General features: G+C 42.1%; 1 protein-coding gene across 4 annotated transcripts in view; it reads left to right on the top strand.

The window, feature by feature from the left end:
* The window catches only part of smyd3 (SET and MYND domain containing 3), a 998,228-nt gene that overhangs the window by 123,908 nt on the left and 854,680 nt on the right, over positions 1-19,640 (top strand). The window contains exon 1 of one of the 4 annotated variants that reach the window (XM_072264811.1): positions 17,199-17,364. The exons of the other annotated variants lie outside the window; for them this stretch is intronic. Coding sequence (XP_072120912.1) covers positions 17,357-17,364 — 8 coding nt within the window. The 5' untranslated portion in view covers positions 17,199-17,356. Of the gene's footprint in view, positions 1-17,198; positions 17,365-19,640 lie in introns of those variants that run through there. 4 annotated transcript variants of the gene reach the window in all.

Here is a 19,640-nt window from a genome sequence, read left to right as displayed (position 1 = left end):
ACAGCAAACATGATAGCACTGGCCACCACAGACTCGTAGAACATCCTCAGCATCGTCCGGCAGATGTTAAAGGACCTCAGTCTCCTCAGGAAATAGAGACGGCTCTGACCCTTCTTGTAGACAGCCGCAGTGTTCTTTGACCAGTCCAGTTTATTGTCAATTCGTATCCCCAGGTATTTGTAATCCTCCACCATGTCCACACTGACCCCCTGGATCATATACAGTACCTGTCAAAGTGGCTTTTAAATGTTGTACTGTACTTGTTCCAACCACTTGCTCTGGCAGCTCTGCCCTCTGTGCAAAGAAGTTGCCCCTCAGATCCTTTTTAAATCTTTCTCCTCTCACTTTTAACCTATGTCCTTTTGTTTTTGATTCCCTTTCCCTGGGTAAAATACTGTGTATTTACCCTGTCACTTGCCCCTCATGATCTTATACACCTCTATAAGGTCTCCCCTCAGTGATCTATGCTAAATAAACTCCTAGTCTTTGTACCTTCTTTACAATTGTCTGGTCTGTGATATACAGAGGTTGTGTTAAATTATGGTGTCATTATATGACCTTATTTATAAATGTGTGGTTTAATGAACTACCCTCTGGAACTCATCTTGAATGCAGAGCAGTGGAAATAGTTGTAATGAAGCCAACAATTCTTATTATAATTCTTTGGCGTTTGGACTAAGTATTACCTCTTATTTAAAATGGGATCATTATTTCCTTGATAGAACATTTTTATTGATGGTGTTGTTGTTAGAAGTAACATGCAAAATATTTCTAATGCATGGAAATATGTTCCAGGCAAATGAAAATTTTCATTATGAAATTTAATTATGCACTGCAGCTCCCTGGAACACTAAATGATTTATTGCCCAATTCATTCTGCTGTTACAGAATTGTCAAAATTACTTTGCAGGAACATTGTTCTAAATGCATTGACTGTTGACACCACTCACGAAAACCTAAATAAAATGTGACTAGATTTTTTGGGCAAAGTTTCAAAACACAGCGAGAAATTTGGAAAAAAGATAGTAATTATCGGAGTCTCTTATTACCCCAATTGCCCATTACAGTTCACATAATTAACAGAGTGATCATTTGCATGGAAGCAAAATGGTTGCTAAGATCTTTCCACACTTTAAAAAAAATTGCTTAAGTTTTGGATAAAACACGATAATATCTGAAAGGAGGTTGGTAATATTAGTAGAACCACAGAGAAAGCACTGATTTGGGAATACCAAGTGCACGAACGTGATCGACTAAAATGGGTTTGCTTCCTGAGTGGTGTTGGGCAAGAAATTCCACGATTTTGATTCAGTTACTGTGCAAAATACTGCAATACATTTCCAAGTCTAACTTGGAAGGGACCTGTAGATGGTGTGATTCCTGCCCTTGTCCTTGACATTGTTGTTCGTGGTCTGTCTTTACAAAATGTTGAGAAGAGATGAGTGTTGGCCAACAGACTAAAGAGAGCTACCTGTCTCTTCCTTGAAATAGTATCGTGAGATCTTCTATGGCCCCCTGACATTTTACCTGGAGGCATCTACCTCTGAGAGTGCCCCCATAGTGTGGCTCTGGAGCGTTGGCAAAAATTTGTGCTGTTCCATGGGAAGGGGCATGAACCTGGAAGCACCGTCCCCTCTACGCTGTGCGGGTGTGTGGCAGCGCAGTAACTGAAATGCTGCTGTGCTGATATATTCTTGTACATAATGTTAACTTAAAGTGTGCGGGCAGTTTTCAGGCCGTGTAAAAATTTCCTGCTCAGAGCAATGCAGCTATAAAAAAAACAGAGGGAGCGTTGTCTGGAATAATCGAAGTTGAAGTTGTTTGCGAACAGATGGGATGGGTTTCTTTTCGTGTTTTTGTCTCATTCTAGAATCACACACAGTGTTATGCGACCAGTCATTCTGTGTTGTTGGAGAGCAATTGTAAGATGCTTGTAAACGCAGCAAATCGGATTCAAATAGCACAGCATGGAAGCATAGCGGTTAGCGTAATGCTTTTACATTGATCTGTGTTCAATTTTGCCGCTGAGAGGAATTTGTATGTTCTCCCCGCGTCCGTGTGGGTTTCTTTTGTGTGCTGTGGTTTCATCCCACATTCCAAAGACATACAGGCTGCTAGGTTCATAGGTCACATGGTTGTAACTGGGCAGTGCCGGCTCACTGTGTTGAGAGGGCCTGTTACTCTGCTGTTTTTTTAGGCATCCATTAGTCTTGTGAGACCATGGATTTGTGCCTTAGAAGGTTTCCAGGGTGCAGGCCTGGGCAAGGTTGTATGGAAGACCAGCAGTTGCCCATGCTGCAAGTTTCCCCTCTCCACGGCACCGCTGTTGTCCAAGGGAAGGGCACTAGGACCCATACAGCTTGGCACTGGTGTTGTCGCAGAGCAATGTATGATTAAGTGCCTTGTTCAAGGGTACACATGCTACCTCAGCCAAGGCTCGAACTAGCAACCTTCAGATCACTAGACGAACGCCTTAACCACTTGGCCATGCGCCAACACTCTGCTGTATCTTTCAATAAAACTAATAATTTTAAAAACTATCTGAATCTTTTAAATTGCTGTTGAATTTACCTCTATTTACTACAGGGGTTGTGAATGTAAATAGAGAAACAGATGTTCAGCTGCACTCTGTGTGGGGTTTGCACGTTCTGCCTGTGACTATATTGGGTGCTCCAGTTTCCTCCCACTTCATAAAGATGTGCTATTTTGGAGGTTATGTGCCCACTATAATTGTCTTTTGTATGCTGGTAGATGATAAAAATGTGGATGGGTGGTGGTGGGGGGGGGGTGGGATTAGTGGATGGGAGTGCGGAGAGATTAAAATGGAATTAATGTAAGTGTTTGTTTGATGGTCAGCAGGACTTGGTGGGCCCAGAGGGTCAATTTCCGTGGTGTATCTCTCCAGGAACAAAAGAATGCTGTAGGGTATATTCAGAAATCCTTCTTGCAGTCTTCTCACTGCTGCCATCAGGAAGAAGGTACAGGAGACCCAGGACTCCCACCACCAGGTTCAGGAGCAGTTACTACCCCTCAACCATCAGGCCCCTGAACCAGTGGTGACAACTTCACTCAACCTCACTTGCCCCATCACCAAAATGATCCCACAACCTATGGATGGGATCACTTTCGAGAGCTCTTCATCTCATGTTCTCAATATTTAATGCTTATTAATTTATTATTATTTCTTCTCTTTTCTTTCTTTTGTATTTGCACAGTTTGTTGTTTTTGCACACACACTGGTTGTTTGCCCGTCCTGTTGGGCCTGGTCTTTTGTTGATTCAGTTATGTTTCTTGGATTTCCTGAGCGTGCTCGCAAGAAAATGAATCTTAGGGTTGCGTGTATGTCCTTCGAAAATAAATTTATTGCTCTATTTATTGAGATACAGCACAGAGCAGGCACTTCTGGCCCTTTGAGCTGCACCGCCCAGCAGTTACCCTAATCCTAGCCAAATCACAGGACAATTTACCTACTAACCGGTATGTCTTTGCACTGTGGGAGGAATCTGGAACACCCGGAGGAAACCTATGCCGTCACGGGAGTACATACAAACTCCTTACAGGCAGTGGCGGGAATTGAACCCAGGTCGCTTGTATTGTAAAGTGTTGTGCTAACCACTACGCTATTATGCCGCCCTTTTAGCTTGAACGTTTGAACTTTGATCTAACAGGAGAGGTCAGTAAGATGGTTACAATAAATGGACTGAGGGAATATATTTCTTTATTAGCCAAGGCTCTTTCTGCTTGCGGTTTTGTTCAACACATTACAGGAGACTTCTGCTTGCAATGGAGAGTATACAGAGGAGATTAATGAGTAATTACTGGGAATGGAAAATTGTAGCTATGAAGAAAGGTTGGATAAGTTGTTTTTAATGACCAGCCAAAAATTGTGGAAAGGCTATGATTCAGATCATATGATTCAACTTTCATTCCCTCTGCGTGGTTAAGCCTTTCACTACTGAAATTGCCGATTGTGTCTGCTTCCTCTACTTTTAGTCAGTTTATTCCAATTCATAATAAGTTAGTGTGTATATAAAATAAACAGAATCTCCTGTCTCAGCTTCATCTCATGGTGCTTGAATGAGTACTCATTGGACACAAGTCTCTCGGCCCAAATGTCAGTTGAAGAGAATGAATCGAATCTTTTCAAAAAAATTCTGAGCCTTATTTAAAATCCTGAACAGCACACCACGGCCTATCTATGTGAGACGTTAAAACATTGAATGTGGACTTCGACCATAAGACATAGGAGCAGAAGTAGGCCATTTGGCCCATCGAGCCTGCTGCGCCATTCCATCACGGCTGATTAATTATCCTTCTCAACCCCATTCTGCCTTCTCCCCATAACCTTTGACACTCTGATTAATCAAGTGCCCTCTGGTCCTAGACTCACCCACTATAGCAAACACCCTCTCCATTTCAACTCTATCTAAGCCTTTCAATATTCGATAGAGTTTAATGAGATCCCTCCTCATTCTTCTAGACTTAAGCGAGTACAAGTCCAGAGCCATCAAGCACTGCTCATATGTTAACCCTTCATTCCTGGGATAATTTTCATGAGCCTCCTCTGGACCCTCTCCAATGCCAGCACATCTTTTCTGAGATAAGGGGCCCAAAACTGCTCACAATATTCCAAGTGTGGTCTGACCAATGCTTTATAAAGCCTCAACTTGTGTCCTTACCTTTCATAATTAAAAACAGAACATGCTGGAAGCTTTCAGAGATCAGACTGCTAATGTGGAAAGAGAAATAGAATGAACATTTTTATCAGAACAGGAAAAATGAGAAGTTTTAGTGAGGGTATTGATTAGAAATTTGTGATAGGGTGAAGCAAAGTGACTGTGCTATTTACAGGACCTTCTGGGAGATACATTAATGGTGGAAATGTCCTGCAGATCAGACACTATCAGTGGAGTGATGAAGAATTAAGTTGAAATTACAGCTCGAAGATATCCCAGTTATGGCCTGCAACACTGACTGTTTTATTCCCCTCCATAGATGCTGCCTGACTTGCTGAGTTCCTCCAGCAATTTGTGTGTGTTGCTCAAATTACAGAGGAGTACCTTTACAGTACAAGTCAAGTCGCTTTTTATTGTCATTTCGACCACAACTGCTGATACAGTACACAGTAAAAATGAGACGGAAACAAATTAAGCTCATTACAGGGCAAATTCAGTATGACACAGCTGTTGAGAAATGCCAAACCTGCATTATAAACCAATATTTCTCTAATTTTCAAACCGATTTCTCCAAGGCCACCTCACCTTCTCTGTTCAATCTCCATTGAAAGTGGTGGATATGTCACAAGCAAAGCCCTCCCCACCCTTGAATACATTTAGATGGAGAGCTGCCACAGAAAGAGGCATACACCGTCTAGTCATGCACTCTTCTCGCTACAACCATCAGGCATGAAGTATAGAAACCTAGGTCCTACACCAACCACCAGCTTCAAGGACAGTTATTACCCTACAGCCCTCAGACTCCTGCACCAGTGTGGATAACTACCCTGAATTGATTCTATAACCTAGAAACTGTCTTTCAAAGACTCTTTGTATCTCATGCTGTCAGCATTTTTTGTTGGATTGGTTGTCAGTGTCATTTTATGTGTAGTTTTTCCTGAAATCTATTTTTCTTTTTCTCCTTTTAAATGCCTGCAAGAAAATGAATCTCAAGGTTGTATATAGTAACGTATGCATAGTTTGGTACATACAAGTTTAAATTTATTCTGAAATTTAAACTTAGATGAGTTCACAGCTACAATGTGTAGAACAGATCCCCAGTGCTGGATTCTCAGTCCTTTCCCAGAAACTATTTCTCTCTGCTTTGTACTGCCATTGTCAGAGAGACTTTAAGTATCGGGTTTAATATCACTTGTATATGTCGAGAAATTTGTTGTTATGCACCAGCATTACATTGCAAGACATAATAAAAACCATAAATTACTATATATATTTAATTTATATTAAGTTAAATTAAATAAATAGAGGTGAGGTAGTTTTCATGGGTTCAATCTCCATTCAGAAACCTGGTAGCAGATGGGAGGAAGCTGTTCCTGAATCGTTGAGTGTGTGACTTCAGGCGTCTGTATGGTATCAATGAGAAGAAGGTATGTCCTGGGTGATGGGGGTCCTTAATAATGGACGCCGCCTTTTTGAGGCATTGCTCCCTGAAGATGGCCTGGACACTGGGGAGGCTAGTGCCCATGATGGAGCTGACTGAGTTCACAACTTCCCGCAGCTTATTTCGATCCTGAGCAGTGACTCTCTCCCCCGCCACCATACCAGACGCTGATGCGGCCAGCTAGAATGCGTGTGATTTTGGTGACATACCAAATCTCCTGAAACTCCTGATGAAATACAGCCGCTGTCATGCCTTCTTTGTAACTGCATTGATATGCCCAGGATAGATCCCCAGAGATCTTGACACCCAGGAACTTGGAACTTCTCACTCTCTCCACTCCTGATCCCTCAATGAGGATTGGTTTGTGTTCCCGTGACTTACCCTCTCTGAAGTCCACAATCAGCTCTTTCGTCTTGCTGATGTTGAGTGCAAGGTTGTTGCTGTGACTCCACTCAACTAACTGGTTATTCCCGTCCTGTACGCCCTTTCATCACCATCTGAAATTCTGCCAAGAATGTTTGTATCATCAACAAATTTATAGACAGCATTTGAGCTGTGCCCAGCCATACAGTAGTGGGTGTAGAGAGAATAGAGCAGTGGGCTAAGCACACATCCTTGAGGTGCGCCAGTGTTGATTGTCAGCGAGGAGGAGATGTTATTTCCGATCTGCACAGGCTGTGGTTTTCTGATGAGGAAGTCAGGATCCGGTTGCAGGGAATATACAAAGGCCCTAGTTTTGGAGTTTGTAGATCAGAATTGTAGGAATGATTGTGTTAAACACGAAGCAATGAACACAATGAACAACAGCCTGATGTGAGTATTAGTATTGTTCAGGTGATCCAAGGCTGCGTGAAGAGCCATTAAGATTGCATCCACTGTAGACCTATTGTGGTGATAGGCAAATTGCAGTGGGTCCAGGTCCATGCTTAGGCAAGTCTTGATTCTAGCCCTAACCGACCTTTCAAAGCACTGTAGATGTGAGTGCTCCTGAACAACAGTCTTCAAGGCAGCCCACTCTACTCGTCTTGGGCACTGGTATGGTCGCTACTCTTTCAAAGCAGGTGGAGACTTCCAACTGCAGCAAGAGGAGCTTGAAAATGTCTTTGAACATACCTGCCGGTAGGTTAGCACTGAGCATTCTCCCTCTTGAAAGGCGTTCTGTCGTTGGCCTCCCAGGCACAAATCACAGGCTCACCGGATGCTGCAGGGATCTTCATCGCTGTAGTTTTATCCTCCCTGTCAAAGCAAGGATATAAGGTGTTGAGCTCGTCTGGGAATGAAGCATCACTGTCACTCACAATGTTTGGTTTTGCCTTGTGGTAAGTAATGACCTGCAAACCCTGCCAGAGTGGACGGGCACAAACAAACCTCACAGGGTTTTGGCCTGAAATGTTGACTGTACTTTTTTCCATAGATGCTGCCTGGCCTGCTGAGTTCCTCCGGCATTTTGTGTATGTGTTGCTCAGATTTCCAGCATCTGCAGATTTTTTTTCTTGTTTGTGGTCTCCTAATTTTTACCAGGAACATTACTGCTGTCTAGTGGCCATGTAATAAGATTGCATTCCATTTTCGAGGGCATGCAAGTACCCACAATATATTAAACTGCAATAAAATGAGAAGCTACAAGAGCCTCAGGACTCGCACCACCAGGTTCAAGAACAGTTACTATCCCTCAACCATCAGGCTCTTGAACAAAGGGAATAACTACATTATTGCCCTATTATTGAGATGTTCCCACAACTAATGATCTCACTTTTAGCACTCTGTATCTTATTAACTCATGTTCTTGTTATTTATTGCTATTTATTTATATTTGCATTTTCACCGTTTCTTGCCTATTTGTTGATCCTGTTATAGTTACTATTCTATAGATTTGCTGAGTATGCTCACAGAAAAATGAATCTCAGGGTTGTATGTGGTGACATATATGTACTCTGATAATTACAAATGACTTTGAACTTTGAATATGAGTGTCATGTATCTGAATTCAGTGAATTTTATACTGTGTCCTGGAGGCAGATAAAAGGCCTTCAACCTGCAACACTTTAATTTCCAAATAGATGCTGATTGACCTAAACACCCAGATTTCGTTTTCTTTTATTTTGGATTTCCAGCACTGTGGCTTAATGACTATTGAAAATATTAATTGCCTCTTATTGGATCTGAATGTAAACTGGCAGAAATGCTTAAAAGAATATATGGTTCTGGAGTTTAGGTTTTTAAGTGCTGTCAATTTGGGATTTGATGACCAGCGATACTTTTAAATGGACGGACTCATCTGTTTACAAGTGTTGGGGAGTATTGTGTGGGAAGATGGACTTTCAGAACATCATAGAGTCATAGAAACGTACAGCACAGAAACATGCCCTTTGGCCTATCTAGTCCATGTTGGACCATTTAAACTGCCTACTCCCATCGACAGGCACTGGGACCATAGCCCTTCATACCCCTACCATCTATGTACCTGTCCAAACTTCTCTTAAAAGTTGAAACCTAATCAAATGCTAACATTGCATTTGCCTTCGTCACCACTGACTTTACCTGCAAGTTAACTTTTAGGGTGCCCTACACAAGGACTCCCAAGTCCCTTTGCGTCTCAGATTTTTGGATTTTCTCCTTGTTTAGAAAATAGTTTGCACATTTATTTCTACTACCAAAGTGTATGATCATGCATTTTCCAACATTGTATTTCATTTGTCACTTTCTTGCCCATCTCCTAATCTGCCTAAGTCCTTCTGCAGCCTACCTGTTTCCTCAGCACTACCTTCTACTCCACCGATCTGTATCACCTGCAAACTTGACAACAAGGCTATTTATTCCATCATCTTAAATCATGGAAATGCAGCATAAAAAGAATTGGTCCCAACACCGACCACTGTGGAACACCACTGGCAGCCAACCAGAAAAGGATCCTTTTATTCCTGCCTGTTGCCTCCTACCAATCAGCCAATGCTCTAACCATTGCCAGTAGCTTTCCTGTAATACCATAGGCTCTTCACTTGGTAAGCAACCTCGTGTGGCACCTTGTCAAAGTTCTTTTGAAAGTCCAAATATACAACATCCAACTGCATCCCATTTATCTATCCTACTTGTAACCTCCTCAAAGGTTACAACAGGTTCTTCAGACAAGATTTTCCCTTAAGAAAACCATGCTGACTTGCTGACTTTGTCCTATCTAGTCCTGTGTCACCAAGTACTCTATAACCTCATCCTTAACAATTGACTGCAATATCTTCCACTGAGGTCAGTCTAACTGATCTATAATTTCCTTCTGCTGCCTTCCTCCTTTCTTAAAGAATAGAGTGACATTTGCAGTTTTTCAGTTGTCCGGCACCATCCAGAGTCCAATAATTTTTGAAAGATCATTGCTAATGCCTCCACAATCACTACTGCTACCTCTTTTGTAACCCTAGGGTGCAGTTCCTTTGGTCTGGGTGACTTATGTACCCTTAGGTCTTTCAGCTTTTTGAGCACCTTCTCCCTTGTAGTAGTAACTACACTCACTTCTCTTCCCTCACACCCTTCCACTCCTGGCACACTGCTAGTGTCTTCCTGTCACGTACACCGTGACGGGAATAAAGAACCAGCAGAGATGGAAAAAACACTTTGGAGTCCAGTATTGCTATAAACCAATAATATTTATTAGTAGCTACACAATACAGTAATATAAATGTAGATAAATCAAACAGGTTAGCAATGATTATATATATATATATATATATATATATATATATATATATATACATGTATGAAAAACCAAGCTTCTTTATATCTAGGGGTAAAAAGATACAGTCTTACGATGATAAGTAAAGTTCAGTTCATGGTATTGAGTTGAGTAGTGATGGAGAGAGAGAGAGGGAGAGATTTGAGTCTTCAGGTGAGCTGACGCCGTCGATCTCCTCGTTGTCCTTCAAAATCCTTTAAAGGTCACTGACTGCGACTTTAGCAAAGGGGACCGGTTTTCTGTGGTGGAGCTATCCCCCAGGCGAGGGTGGACACATGGACAACTCCCCAACAGTCAACTCCTTTTCCTCTTTTCATTGCAAGAGCGATGGATCAATCCGCCTGATCGATCCTCCAAAACCCACTTTTTCTGCAGGCACAACAATGCTCATTCAGTGTCCAGAACATGTGTCTGAGGTCTGTATCATCTGACCTCCTGTTTTATCTTCCTGTGCTGAGCATCAACGGTCATTCAAATAATCCCTCCTTCCTCTCTCTGTGAAGAAATGCACAAGCAGGCAAAAGTCCTTGAGAAGTGTCAACAACCTGCCGAAAATCATAATATCGAGTGTCCATCAAATAACACTCTCGGTTACCATTGCAACTTATGAGCTGCTCAGTGCTGTCTCCAACTCAACAGAAATCCAAAAGTTAACCAGTTCCTTAAAGTGACAGTCCACCAGTTAGTCTTCGTCTCTCTGTCTCTCTTTTACAAACAAGTTGTGGGTGTTAAATAACTCTCTCTTTTTGAAAGCACAGTTAATGGGGTAAACGAACACAGTTCATAGGGGTAATTCAGGACCCTGTCCCACTTCCACAGTGAAGACTGATACAAAATACTTATTTAGTTCATCTGCCATTTCCTTGTCCCCCATTATTATTTCTCCTGGCTCATTTTCGAACGGTCCTCTATCCACTCTCATCTCTCTTATTTTTTTACATACTTGAAAAAGATTTTACTATCCACTTTGATATTGCTTGCTAGTTTGCTTTCATATGTCACCTTTTCCCTCCTAATGATTATTTTAGTTGCTCTCTGTAGGGTTTTAAAAACTTCCCAATCCTCTGTTTTCCCTCTAATTTTTGCTTTGTTGTATACCCCCTCTTTTGCTTTTACATCAGCTTTTGTCAGCCATGGCTGTACTATTTTGCCATTTGAGTATTTCTTTGTTTTTGGAAGACATCTATCCCTCACCTTCCTCATTTTTCCCAGAAACTCACGCCCTTGCTGCTCTGTTGTCATCCCTGCCAGCATCTCCTTCCAATTTACTTTGGCCAACTCCTCTCTCGTACCTCTGTAATTTCCTTTACTCCACTGAAATACTGCTATGCCAGACTTTCGCCCTATCAAATTTCAAGTTGAACTCAATCATATTGTGATCACTGTCCCCTAAGAGTTCTTTTACCTTAAGCTCCCTAATCACCTCCGGTTCATTACATAACACCTGATCCAATATAGCTGATCCCCTAGTAGGCTTAAGCTGCCCTAAAAAGCCTACTTATAGTATAGGTATTCAACAAAGGCACTCACTTGAGATCCATTTCCAACTTGATTTTCCCAATCGACCTAGCATGTTGAAATCTCCCATGATTATCATAATATTGCCCTTTTGACATGCCTTTTCTTATTTCCCTTTGTAATCTGTGGTCCACATCCCAGCTACTGTTGGGAGGCCTGTATATAACTGCCTTCAGGGTCCTTTTTTCCCTTGCAGTTTCTTAACTCAACCCACAAAGATTCAACATCTTCCAGTCCGATGTCACATCTTTCTAATGGTTTGTTGCCATCCTTTACCAACAGAGCCATGCCACCCCCTCTGCCTACCTTCCTATCCCTCTGATACAATGTGTAACCTTGGACATTCAGCTCCCAACTACAACCATCCTTCAGCCACGATTCAGTGATGGCCACAACATCATACCTGACAATCTGTAATAGTGCAGCAAGATCACCTACCTTATTTCTTGTACTCCATGCATTGAGATATAACACTTTGAGTACTATATTTGCTACCCGTTTTGATTCTGCATCCCTAATGCACTGATACTCATGCTGCTGGCTACAATTATGTCCTGTAATCTGCCTGCCCTTCCTAACGGTCTGACTGCAAGCTATCTTTGCTGTTTTACCATGCATCCTATTCCGAGTCCCTTCACTCCAGTTCCCACCCCTCTGCTCAATTAGTTTAAACCCTCCCCAATAGCTTTAACAAACCTGCCCACAAGAATATTGGTCCCCCTGGAGTTCAGGTGCAACCTGTCACTTTTGAACAGGTCATACCTCCTCCAGAAGAGATCCCAATGATCCAAGAAGCTGAAGCCCTGCCCTCTGCACCAGCTTCTCAGTGACGCATCTATCTGCCAAATGATTCGGTTTCTACCCTCACTGGCACATGGCACAGGCAGCAACCCAGAAATTACTACCCAGAAGTTCTGCTTCTCAGCTTTCTATCTTGCTCTCTCAATTCTCTTTTCAGGACCTCTTTGCTTGTCTTTCCTATGTCATTGATACCAATATGTACCAAGACACCTGGCTGCTCTCCCTCCTGCTCCAAAATGTTGTGGACACAATCCGAGACGTCCCTGAACCTGGCACCTGGGAGTCAACATACCATCTGGGTGTCTAGTTCATGTCCGCAGAGTCTCCTGTCTGTTCCCCTGTCGACTGAGTCCCCTATTTCCCTTCCCTCTTCTCCTTCTTTCCCTTCTCCACCACGGACTTATTCTCAGTGCCAGTAACCTGGTGTCTGTGGCATTCCCCTGGGAGGTCATCCCTGTCAACAGTATCCAAAATGGTATACTTATTATTGAGGGGAATGGCCACAGAGATGCTCTACACTAACTGCCTATTCACACTACCATTTCTCCTGACAGTCACCCAGCTATTCGCCTCCTGCAAATTTTGTGTGTGTTGCTTGGGGTTAGTAAGTTGTGGTCGTGCTATGATGCTATGTTGGTATGTTGGTGTTGGAGGCATAGTGAAACTCCTGAGCTGTCTCCCCGCCTCCCCCCAAACTAACCATGTTGCCTGTTGACAGGAAAGACGCATTCCATTGTATGTTTAGTGTACATGTGACAAATTGAACTAATCTTAATCTTAACTTGAAGTGATTGCTTTAAGTAACCTACTAAGATTTAGTTCCCTTAAATCTTGAATATACGAACTCAATTAAAGACTGGAATAGGAAAAGGTGGCATACTGTATTTGCTTTCTGGAATGATGGTATTGATTCAGTTTCATGTTATTAAGTCATTTAAAAAAAAACTGATGGTTATAGTTTTTAAATGCACCCAGTGGCCACTTTATTAGGTACACCTGCACACCTATTCATTAATGCAAATATCTAATCAGCCAATCATGTGACAGCAACTCAATGTATAAAAGTACGTTGACATGGCCAAGAGGTTCATTTGAAGTTCAGAACAGACATCAGAATGGGAAAGAAATGTGATCTAAGTGACTTTGACTGTGGAATGATTGTTGGTGCCAGATGGGGTGGTTTGCATATCTCGGAAACTGCTGATCTCCTGGGATTATCATGCTCAACAGTCTCTGGAGTTTAGAGAGAATGGTGCAAAAATCAAAAAACAAAAAAAAAATACAGTAAGCAGCAACTCTGTGGGTGAAAGTGCCTTGTTAATTGAGAGGTCAGAGGAGAATGGCCAGACTGGTTCAAGCTGACAGGAAGGTAACAGTAACTCAAGTAGTTACCCGTTAAAACAATGGTGTGCAGAAGTTCATCTCTGACCACACAATATCTCAAACGTTGAGATGGATGGGTTACAACAGCAGTCGACCACACCGGGTTCCACTCCTGTACCTAAAAAAGTGGCCACTGAGTTCATTCTGTATATTACTACTTCATTATCCAGATCTAAATTCTATTCTATCCAAGGTCTGATCGTGCAATGAGTCATTGTCTAGGTTTCCAGGTTACTGATCCCTACAGTGTCTTGGTGCTAATCTCGTTACATTATTTCTTTACATGTGATTTAGTTTTTGAGTTCTCTTATTTTTTTTTGGAAAGGTCAAAAAAGACAAGAAGTAATTGCTTTTCAATGTAGGGTTTGATTATCACGATGAGAGTGCCGAAACAGTGCAATATTTCTCAAATCATCACTCTGGACGTGTTTGATAAGCGCAGAGAGAACAAGCAAGTGTTGTTTGTAACTAATAACCCATGAGAGAGATGCGAATATTTCTCTGTTTAAACATTAGATTTATAAATGTGCCTTCGTTCATGTGAAAAGAGAATTATACTAAAAAATTATTTCTATATAACACCTCTGGGTGTTCCAAATACTTCACTACCAATGAGCTATTTCTGAAATAAAACTCAAGCTGCTGGAAATATTCACAGGCTAGGAAGCATATGTGGAGGGAGGAATAATGGTAATGTGTTTTGTTCAGTGATATATTGCCAGAACTGGAACAGGTTAGAAAATATGAATAGCTTCTTACCTTCTGCCATCAGATTTCTGAAAGACCGCTGTACATGATCTCACTATTCCCCTTTCACACGATTTAAAAATTGTCCTTAATGATGCGTGCCTCAGAAAGGCGGCTGCCATCACCCAGGACATGCCCTCTTCTTATCAGCTTTCTGAATGGACATTGAACTCCTGAACACTACCTCACTACTTTTTATTCCCTCTTTTTGCGCTACTTATTTAATTTAACCTTTTATATATCTAAACTGTCATTCTCAGTTTTTATTACTGTGTATCACATTGTACTGCTCCCGCAGAACAACAAATTTCATGACAGATGCCCAGTGATATTAAACCTGATTCTAATTCCATCATTAAGGACCCTATCACCCAGGACATGCCTTCTTTTCATTTCTACTATCAAAGAAGAGGTACTGGAGCCTGGGGGGGGGGGAGAGGGAGGAGGAGGAGGGAGGATGGAGGGGGAGAGACTGATTTAACTGCCCAAATTTCAGCTGACCATCAGCCAATGCTCCACCCATGCTAGTAACTTCCCTGTAATTCCATGGCTCTTATCTTGCTAAGCAGCCTCATGTGTGGCACCTTGTCAAAGGCCTTCTGAAAATCCAAGTACACCACGTCTACTGCATCTCCTTTGTCCACCCTGCCTGTAATTTCCTCAAAGAATTGCAGTAGGTTTGTCAGGCAGGATTTTCCTTTCAGGAAACCATGCTGGCTTTGGCTTATCTTGTCATGTGCCTCCAGGTACTCCGTAATTTCATCCCTAACAATCGATTCCAACAACTTCCCAACCACTGATGCCAGGCTAACAGGTCTATAGTTTCCTTTCTGCTGCCTCCCACCCTTCTTAAATAGTGGGGTAACATTTGCAATTTTCCAGTCATCCGGTACAAAGCCAGAATCTATTGATTCTTGAAAGATCATTGTTAATACCTCCACAATCCCTCCAGCTACTTCCTTCAGAACCCAAGGGTGCATTCCATCAGGACCAGGAGATTCATCCACCTTCAGACCATTAAGCTTCCTGATCACCTTCTCAGTCATAATTTTCACTGCACATACTTCACCTCCCTAACACTCTTGAATGTCTGGTATACTACAGACATCTTCCACTGTGAAGACTGACGCAAAATACGCATTCAGTGCCATCTCTGCACCTCTCATTACAATATCTGCAGCGTCATTTTGTATTGGTCCTATATCTCCCCTTGACACTCTTTTACCCTTTATATACTGAAAAAAAGCTTTTAGTGTCTTCTTTGATATTAGCCACCAGCTTCCTTTCATAATTCATCTTTTCCTTCCTAATGATCTCCTTAGTTTCCTTCTGCAAGTTTTTGAAAGCTTCCCGATCCTCTGTCTTTCCACTAGCACTGGCTTCCTGGTATGCCCTCTCTTTTGCTTTGACTTTGGCTCTGACTTCACTTGTCAGCCATGGTAGTGTCCTTCTTCCCTTTGAAAAATTCTTCTTATTTGCAATATATCTGTCTTGCACATCCCTTATTTTTCACGGAAACTCCAGCCATTTCTGTTATGCTGTGCTTCCTGCAAATGTTCTTTTCCAGTCAACTTTGGCCAGTTCCCCTCTCATGCCATTGTAATTTCCTTTATTCCACTGAAATACTGACACATTGGATTTTATTTTTTCCCTCTCAAATTTCAATGTGAACTCGATCATATTGTGATCACTGTTCCCTAAGGGTTTCTTAACCTTAAGCTCTCTTATCACCTCCAGATCATTGCACAACACCCAATCCAACACAGTTGATCCCCTAGTGGGCTCAACAACAAGCTGTTCTAAAAAGCCATCCCTTAGACATTCTACAAATTCTCTCTCAAGGTCCAGTGCTGGCCTGGTTTTCCCAATCCACTTTCATGTTAAAATCCCCAACGATTATCATGACATTGCCGTTCTGACATGCCTTTTCTACTCCTGCTGTAATTTGTAATCCACATTCCGGCTGCTGTTTGGACGCCTGTATACAACTGCCGTTAGGGTCCTCTTACCCTTGCCATTTCTTAACTCAACCCATAGAGACTCTACGCCTTCCGATCCTATGTCATCTCCTTCAAATGGTTTAATATTATTTCTTATACACAGAGCCACACCATCCCCTCTGCCTACTAACCTATCTTTCCGATACACGGTATATCCTTGGACGTTCAGCTCCCAATGGCAGCCATCCTTTAGCCAAGTTTCAGAGATGGCCACAATGCCATATTTGCCAAAATGTAGCTGAATTTCAAGATCATCCATTTTATTCCTCATGCTACGTGCATTCAAATACAACACTCTCAGTCCAGTATTTGCTGCTTTCTGTTTTAACTGCACCACACCTCTATTGCCCTGTAACTCATGCCACTGGCTGTGATTATGCCTCATCTCCTGCCTGTTCTTTATGTAATCTCTGTCACACGCTATCTTCGATTCATTTCTGTTTTCCCCTTCCTCAGCCCTATCACTCCAGTTCCCATCCTCCTGCCAAATTAGTTCAAATCCCCCCTAACAGCACCATTAAATGTGCCCGGTAGGATATTGGACCCCTTTGGGTTCAGGTTTAACGTGTCCTTTTTGTACAGGTCATACCTCCCTCCGAAGAGGCCCTCATGATCCAGGAATCTGAAGCCCTGCCCCCTACACCAGACTCTCAGCCACACATTAATACGCCTGATCATGCTATTCTTGCAGTTGCCAGCACGTGGCACAGGCAGCATTCCTGAGATTATTAGCCTAGAGGTCCTGCTTTTCAGCTTCCTGCCTAACTCCCTGAATTCTCTCTTCAGGAGTTCCTCCCTCTTTCTACCTGTGTCACTGGTACCAACGTGTGTCAATATTTCTGTCTGTTCACCCTCTCCCTTCAGAATTCTCTGCACCCGATCCGAGACATCCTGTACCCTGGCATCTGGGAGGCAACACACCATTTATTGAGAAATATTACATCTAGCAGCTGATAGGTGGTGTCGTACCCCACCCCCTCTATTCAGAGATGGCTACTTGTCAGCTACTTACAATGCAGTCCTAACATCTCTATCCCAGGGTCTTCAACACTTCACACCTCCATTCATGCAAAGGTAAGACTTATGACCCTCTTGTTACCTCCATGACTCTTAACGATTCTCAAGTGATTTAAACAACTCACAGAGTGTATTAGACCACCTGGATGTCCTGGGACAGTGTTCTGTGGATAGATGAGACAAAAGTTGAACTTTTTGGCAGGAATGCAGACCACTATGCTTGGAGGAAAAAGGGCACTGCACATTAACAGCAAAACCTCATCCCAACTGTGAAGCTTGGTGGAAGGAGCATCGTGGTCTGGAGCTGCTTTGCTGCCTCAGGGCCTTGACTGCTTGCGATCGTTGAGGGGGCAATGAATTCAAAATTGTATCAAGACAGTTTACAGGAGAATGTCAGTCTGTCACCTGAAGCTTAATAGAAGTTGGATAATGAAAGAAGACAATGATCTGAAAGATGAGTAAATGAATTGAATGGTTTAAAAAGTAGAAAATTTGTGTTTTGGAATGGCTGAGTCAAAGTCCTGACCTGAATCCTATAGAAATGTTTGGAAGAACCTGAAGCAAGCAGTTCATGCAAGGAAGCCCGCCAACATCCCAGAGTTGAAACAGTTTTGTAAGGAGGAATGGCCTAAACTTTCTCCAAGCTGACGTTTTCCACTGAGAGTGGGGGGAGGTTCAAACAAGAGGACATGAGTTGAGATTTAAAGGGCAAAAGTTTACGGGTAACATGAGGGGGAACTTCTTTACTCAGAGAGTGGTGGCTGTGTGGAACGAGCTTCTAGCAGAAGTGGTTGAGGCAGGTTCGATGTTGTCGTTTAAAGTTAAATTGGACAGCTCTATGGACAGGAAAGGAATGGAGGGTTATGGGCTGAGTGGAGGTTGGTGGGACTAGGTGAGATTAAGAGTTTGGCATGGACTAGAAGAGCCGAGATGGCCTGTTTCCGTGCTGTATTGTTATATGGTTATATGATGTGCAGGACTGATCAAATTATTGGAAGCATTTGGTTGACGTTATTGCTGTACAAGGGGGTCACACCGATTACTGAATGCAAAGGTTCACATACTTTTTCCAACAAACACATGTAATATTAGATCATATTTCTCAATAAGTAAAGGAACAAATATCATATTTTTGTGTTATGTATTAAATTAGGTTCTCTTGATCTAGTTTTAGGACTTGTGTGAAGATCTGATCACATTTTAGTTCTTATTTATATAGAAATAGAGCAAATTCTACAGGCTTCATAAACTTTCTAGGACCACTGTAAATCAGCCATATTTGACTGGCAGACTCAAGGTGCTGAATGTGCAAACTCTGCTCCTAGGTATTATGGTTTTAGGGTCTTGTAACGCCGTATGTTAGGTCATAAACACTATTAGTGGATATCTTACTGAAATAAAAATCCTAAATATTTTCAAGTATGTATGACCTTGTGCAAAGCATTTCAAGTTCTCTTTAATAGTAAGTCTAATTAGGCTTGCAATAGGATTAAGAAACCTTCCTAAAAACAAATGCTACGACAAGCTTACCAATAGCTTATAGTCCAGAATCAGAACTAGAAATGACTTCTATGATCTTGGAAAGAACACAGTATGTACAAAGTACAGACTGTCGCTCACAGCAGTTTTCAAAGTGGGCAGTTGGAACTGGATTTGGAAGCACTATATATAATTAGATAAAATGCTAGGAGGCCTTTGAAGTGATCCAAACGTTTGCTGTGAGTGGAAAAACGAGTCACAACATACTTAATGTGTGTCAAATCAGTGAGTACCTTTGATGAAGATAAACATCCCAAAGCAATTCACAGATGCATTAGCCGAGGTCTTTGATGAGAACAGTTATTGTAATTTATAGTTTTTTTTATTGCTATGTATTGTACTGCACTGTTGCCTCAAAACAACAAATTTAATGACATAAGCAGTGATATTAAATCTGATTCTGTTTCTGTTCATTAAGCAATAGACAAGCAGGATCACAGACGGTAGTTTGGGGCTTGGTCCGTCATGAGAGAGAAATATAGATGGGATGAACCACAAGAATCCCAGAAGGACCATAAGACAGAACGTTCATTACCGGAATCATTCTCATAAACCTCCTCTGGATTCTCTTCAATGCCAGCACGTGCTTTCTTAGATAAGGGGCCCAAAGCTGCTCACAATACTCCAACTGTGGTCTGATCAATGCCTTATAAAGCCTCAGTATTACATCCTTATTTATATTCAAGTCCTATCAAAATTTGTGCAAACGTTGGATTTGCCTTCCTTATCACCGACTCAACCTGCAAGTTGACCTTTAGGGAATCCTGCACTGGGACTCCCAAGTCCCTTTGCGC

Source organism: Mobula birostris, chromosome 8 (genome assembly GCF_030028105.1).
Source record: "Mobula birostris isolate sMobBir1 chromosome 8, sMobBir1.hap1, whole genome shotgun sequence".
Classification (NCBI taxonomy): Eukaryota; Metazoa; Chordata; class Chondrichthyes; order Myliobatiformes; family Myliobatidae; genus Mobula; species Mobula birostris.
The sequence above is the reverse complement of the archived record's forward strand: the minus strand, read 5'-3'. Positions and strand labels throughout refer to the sequence as shown.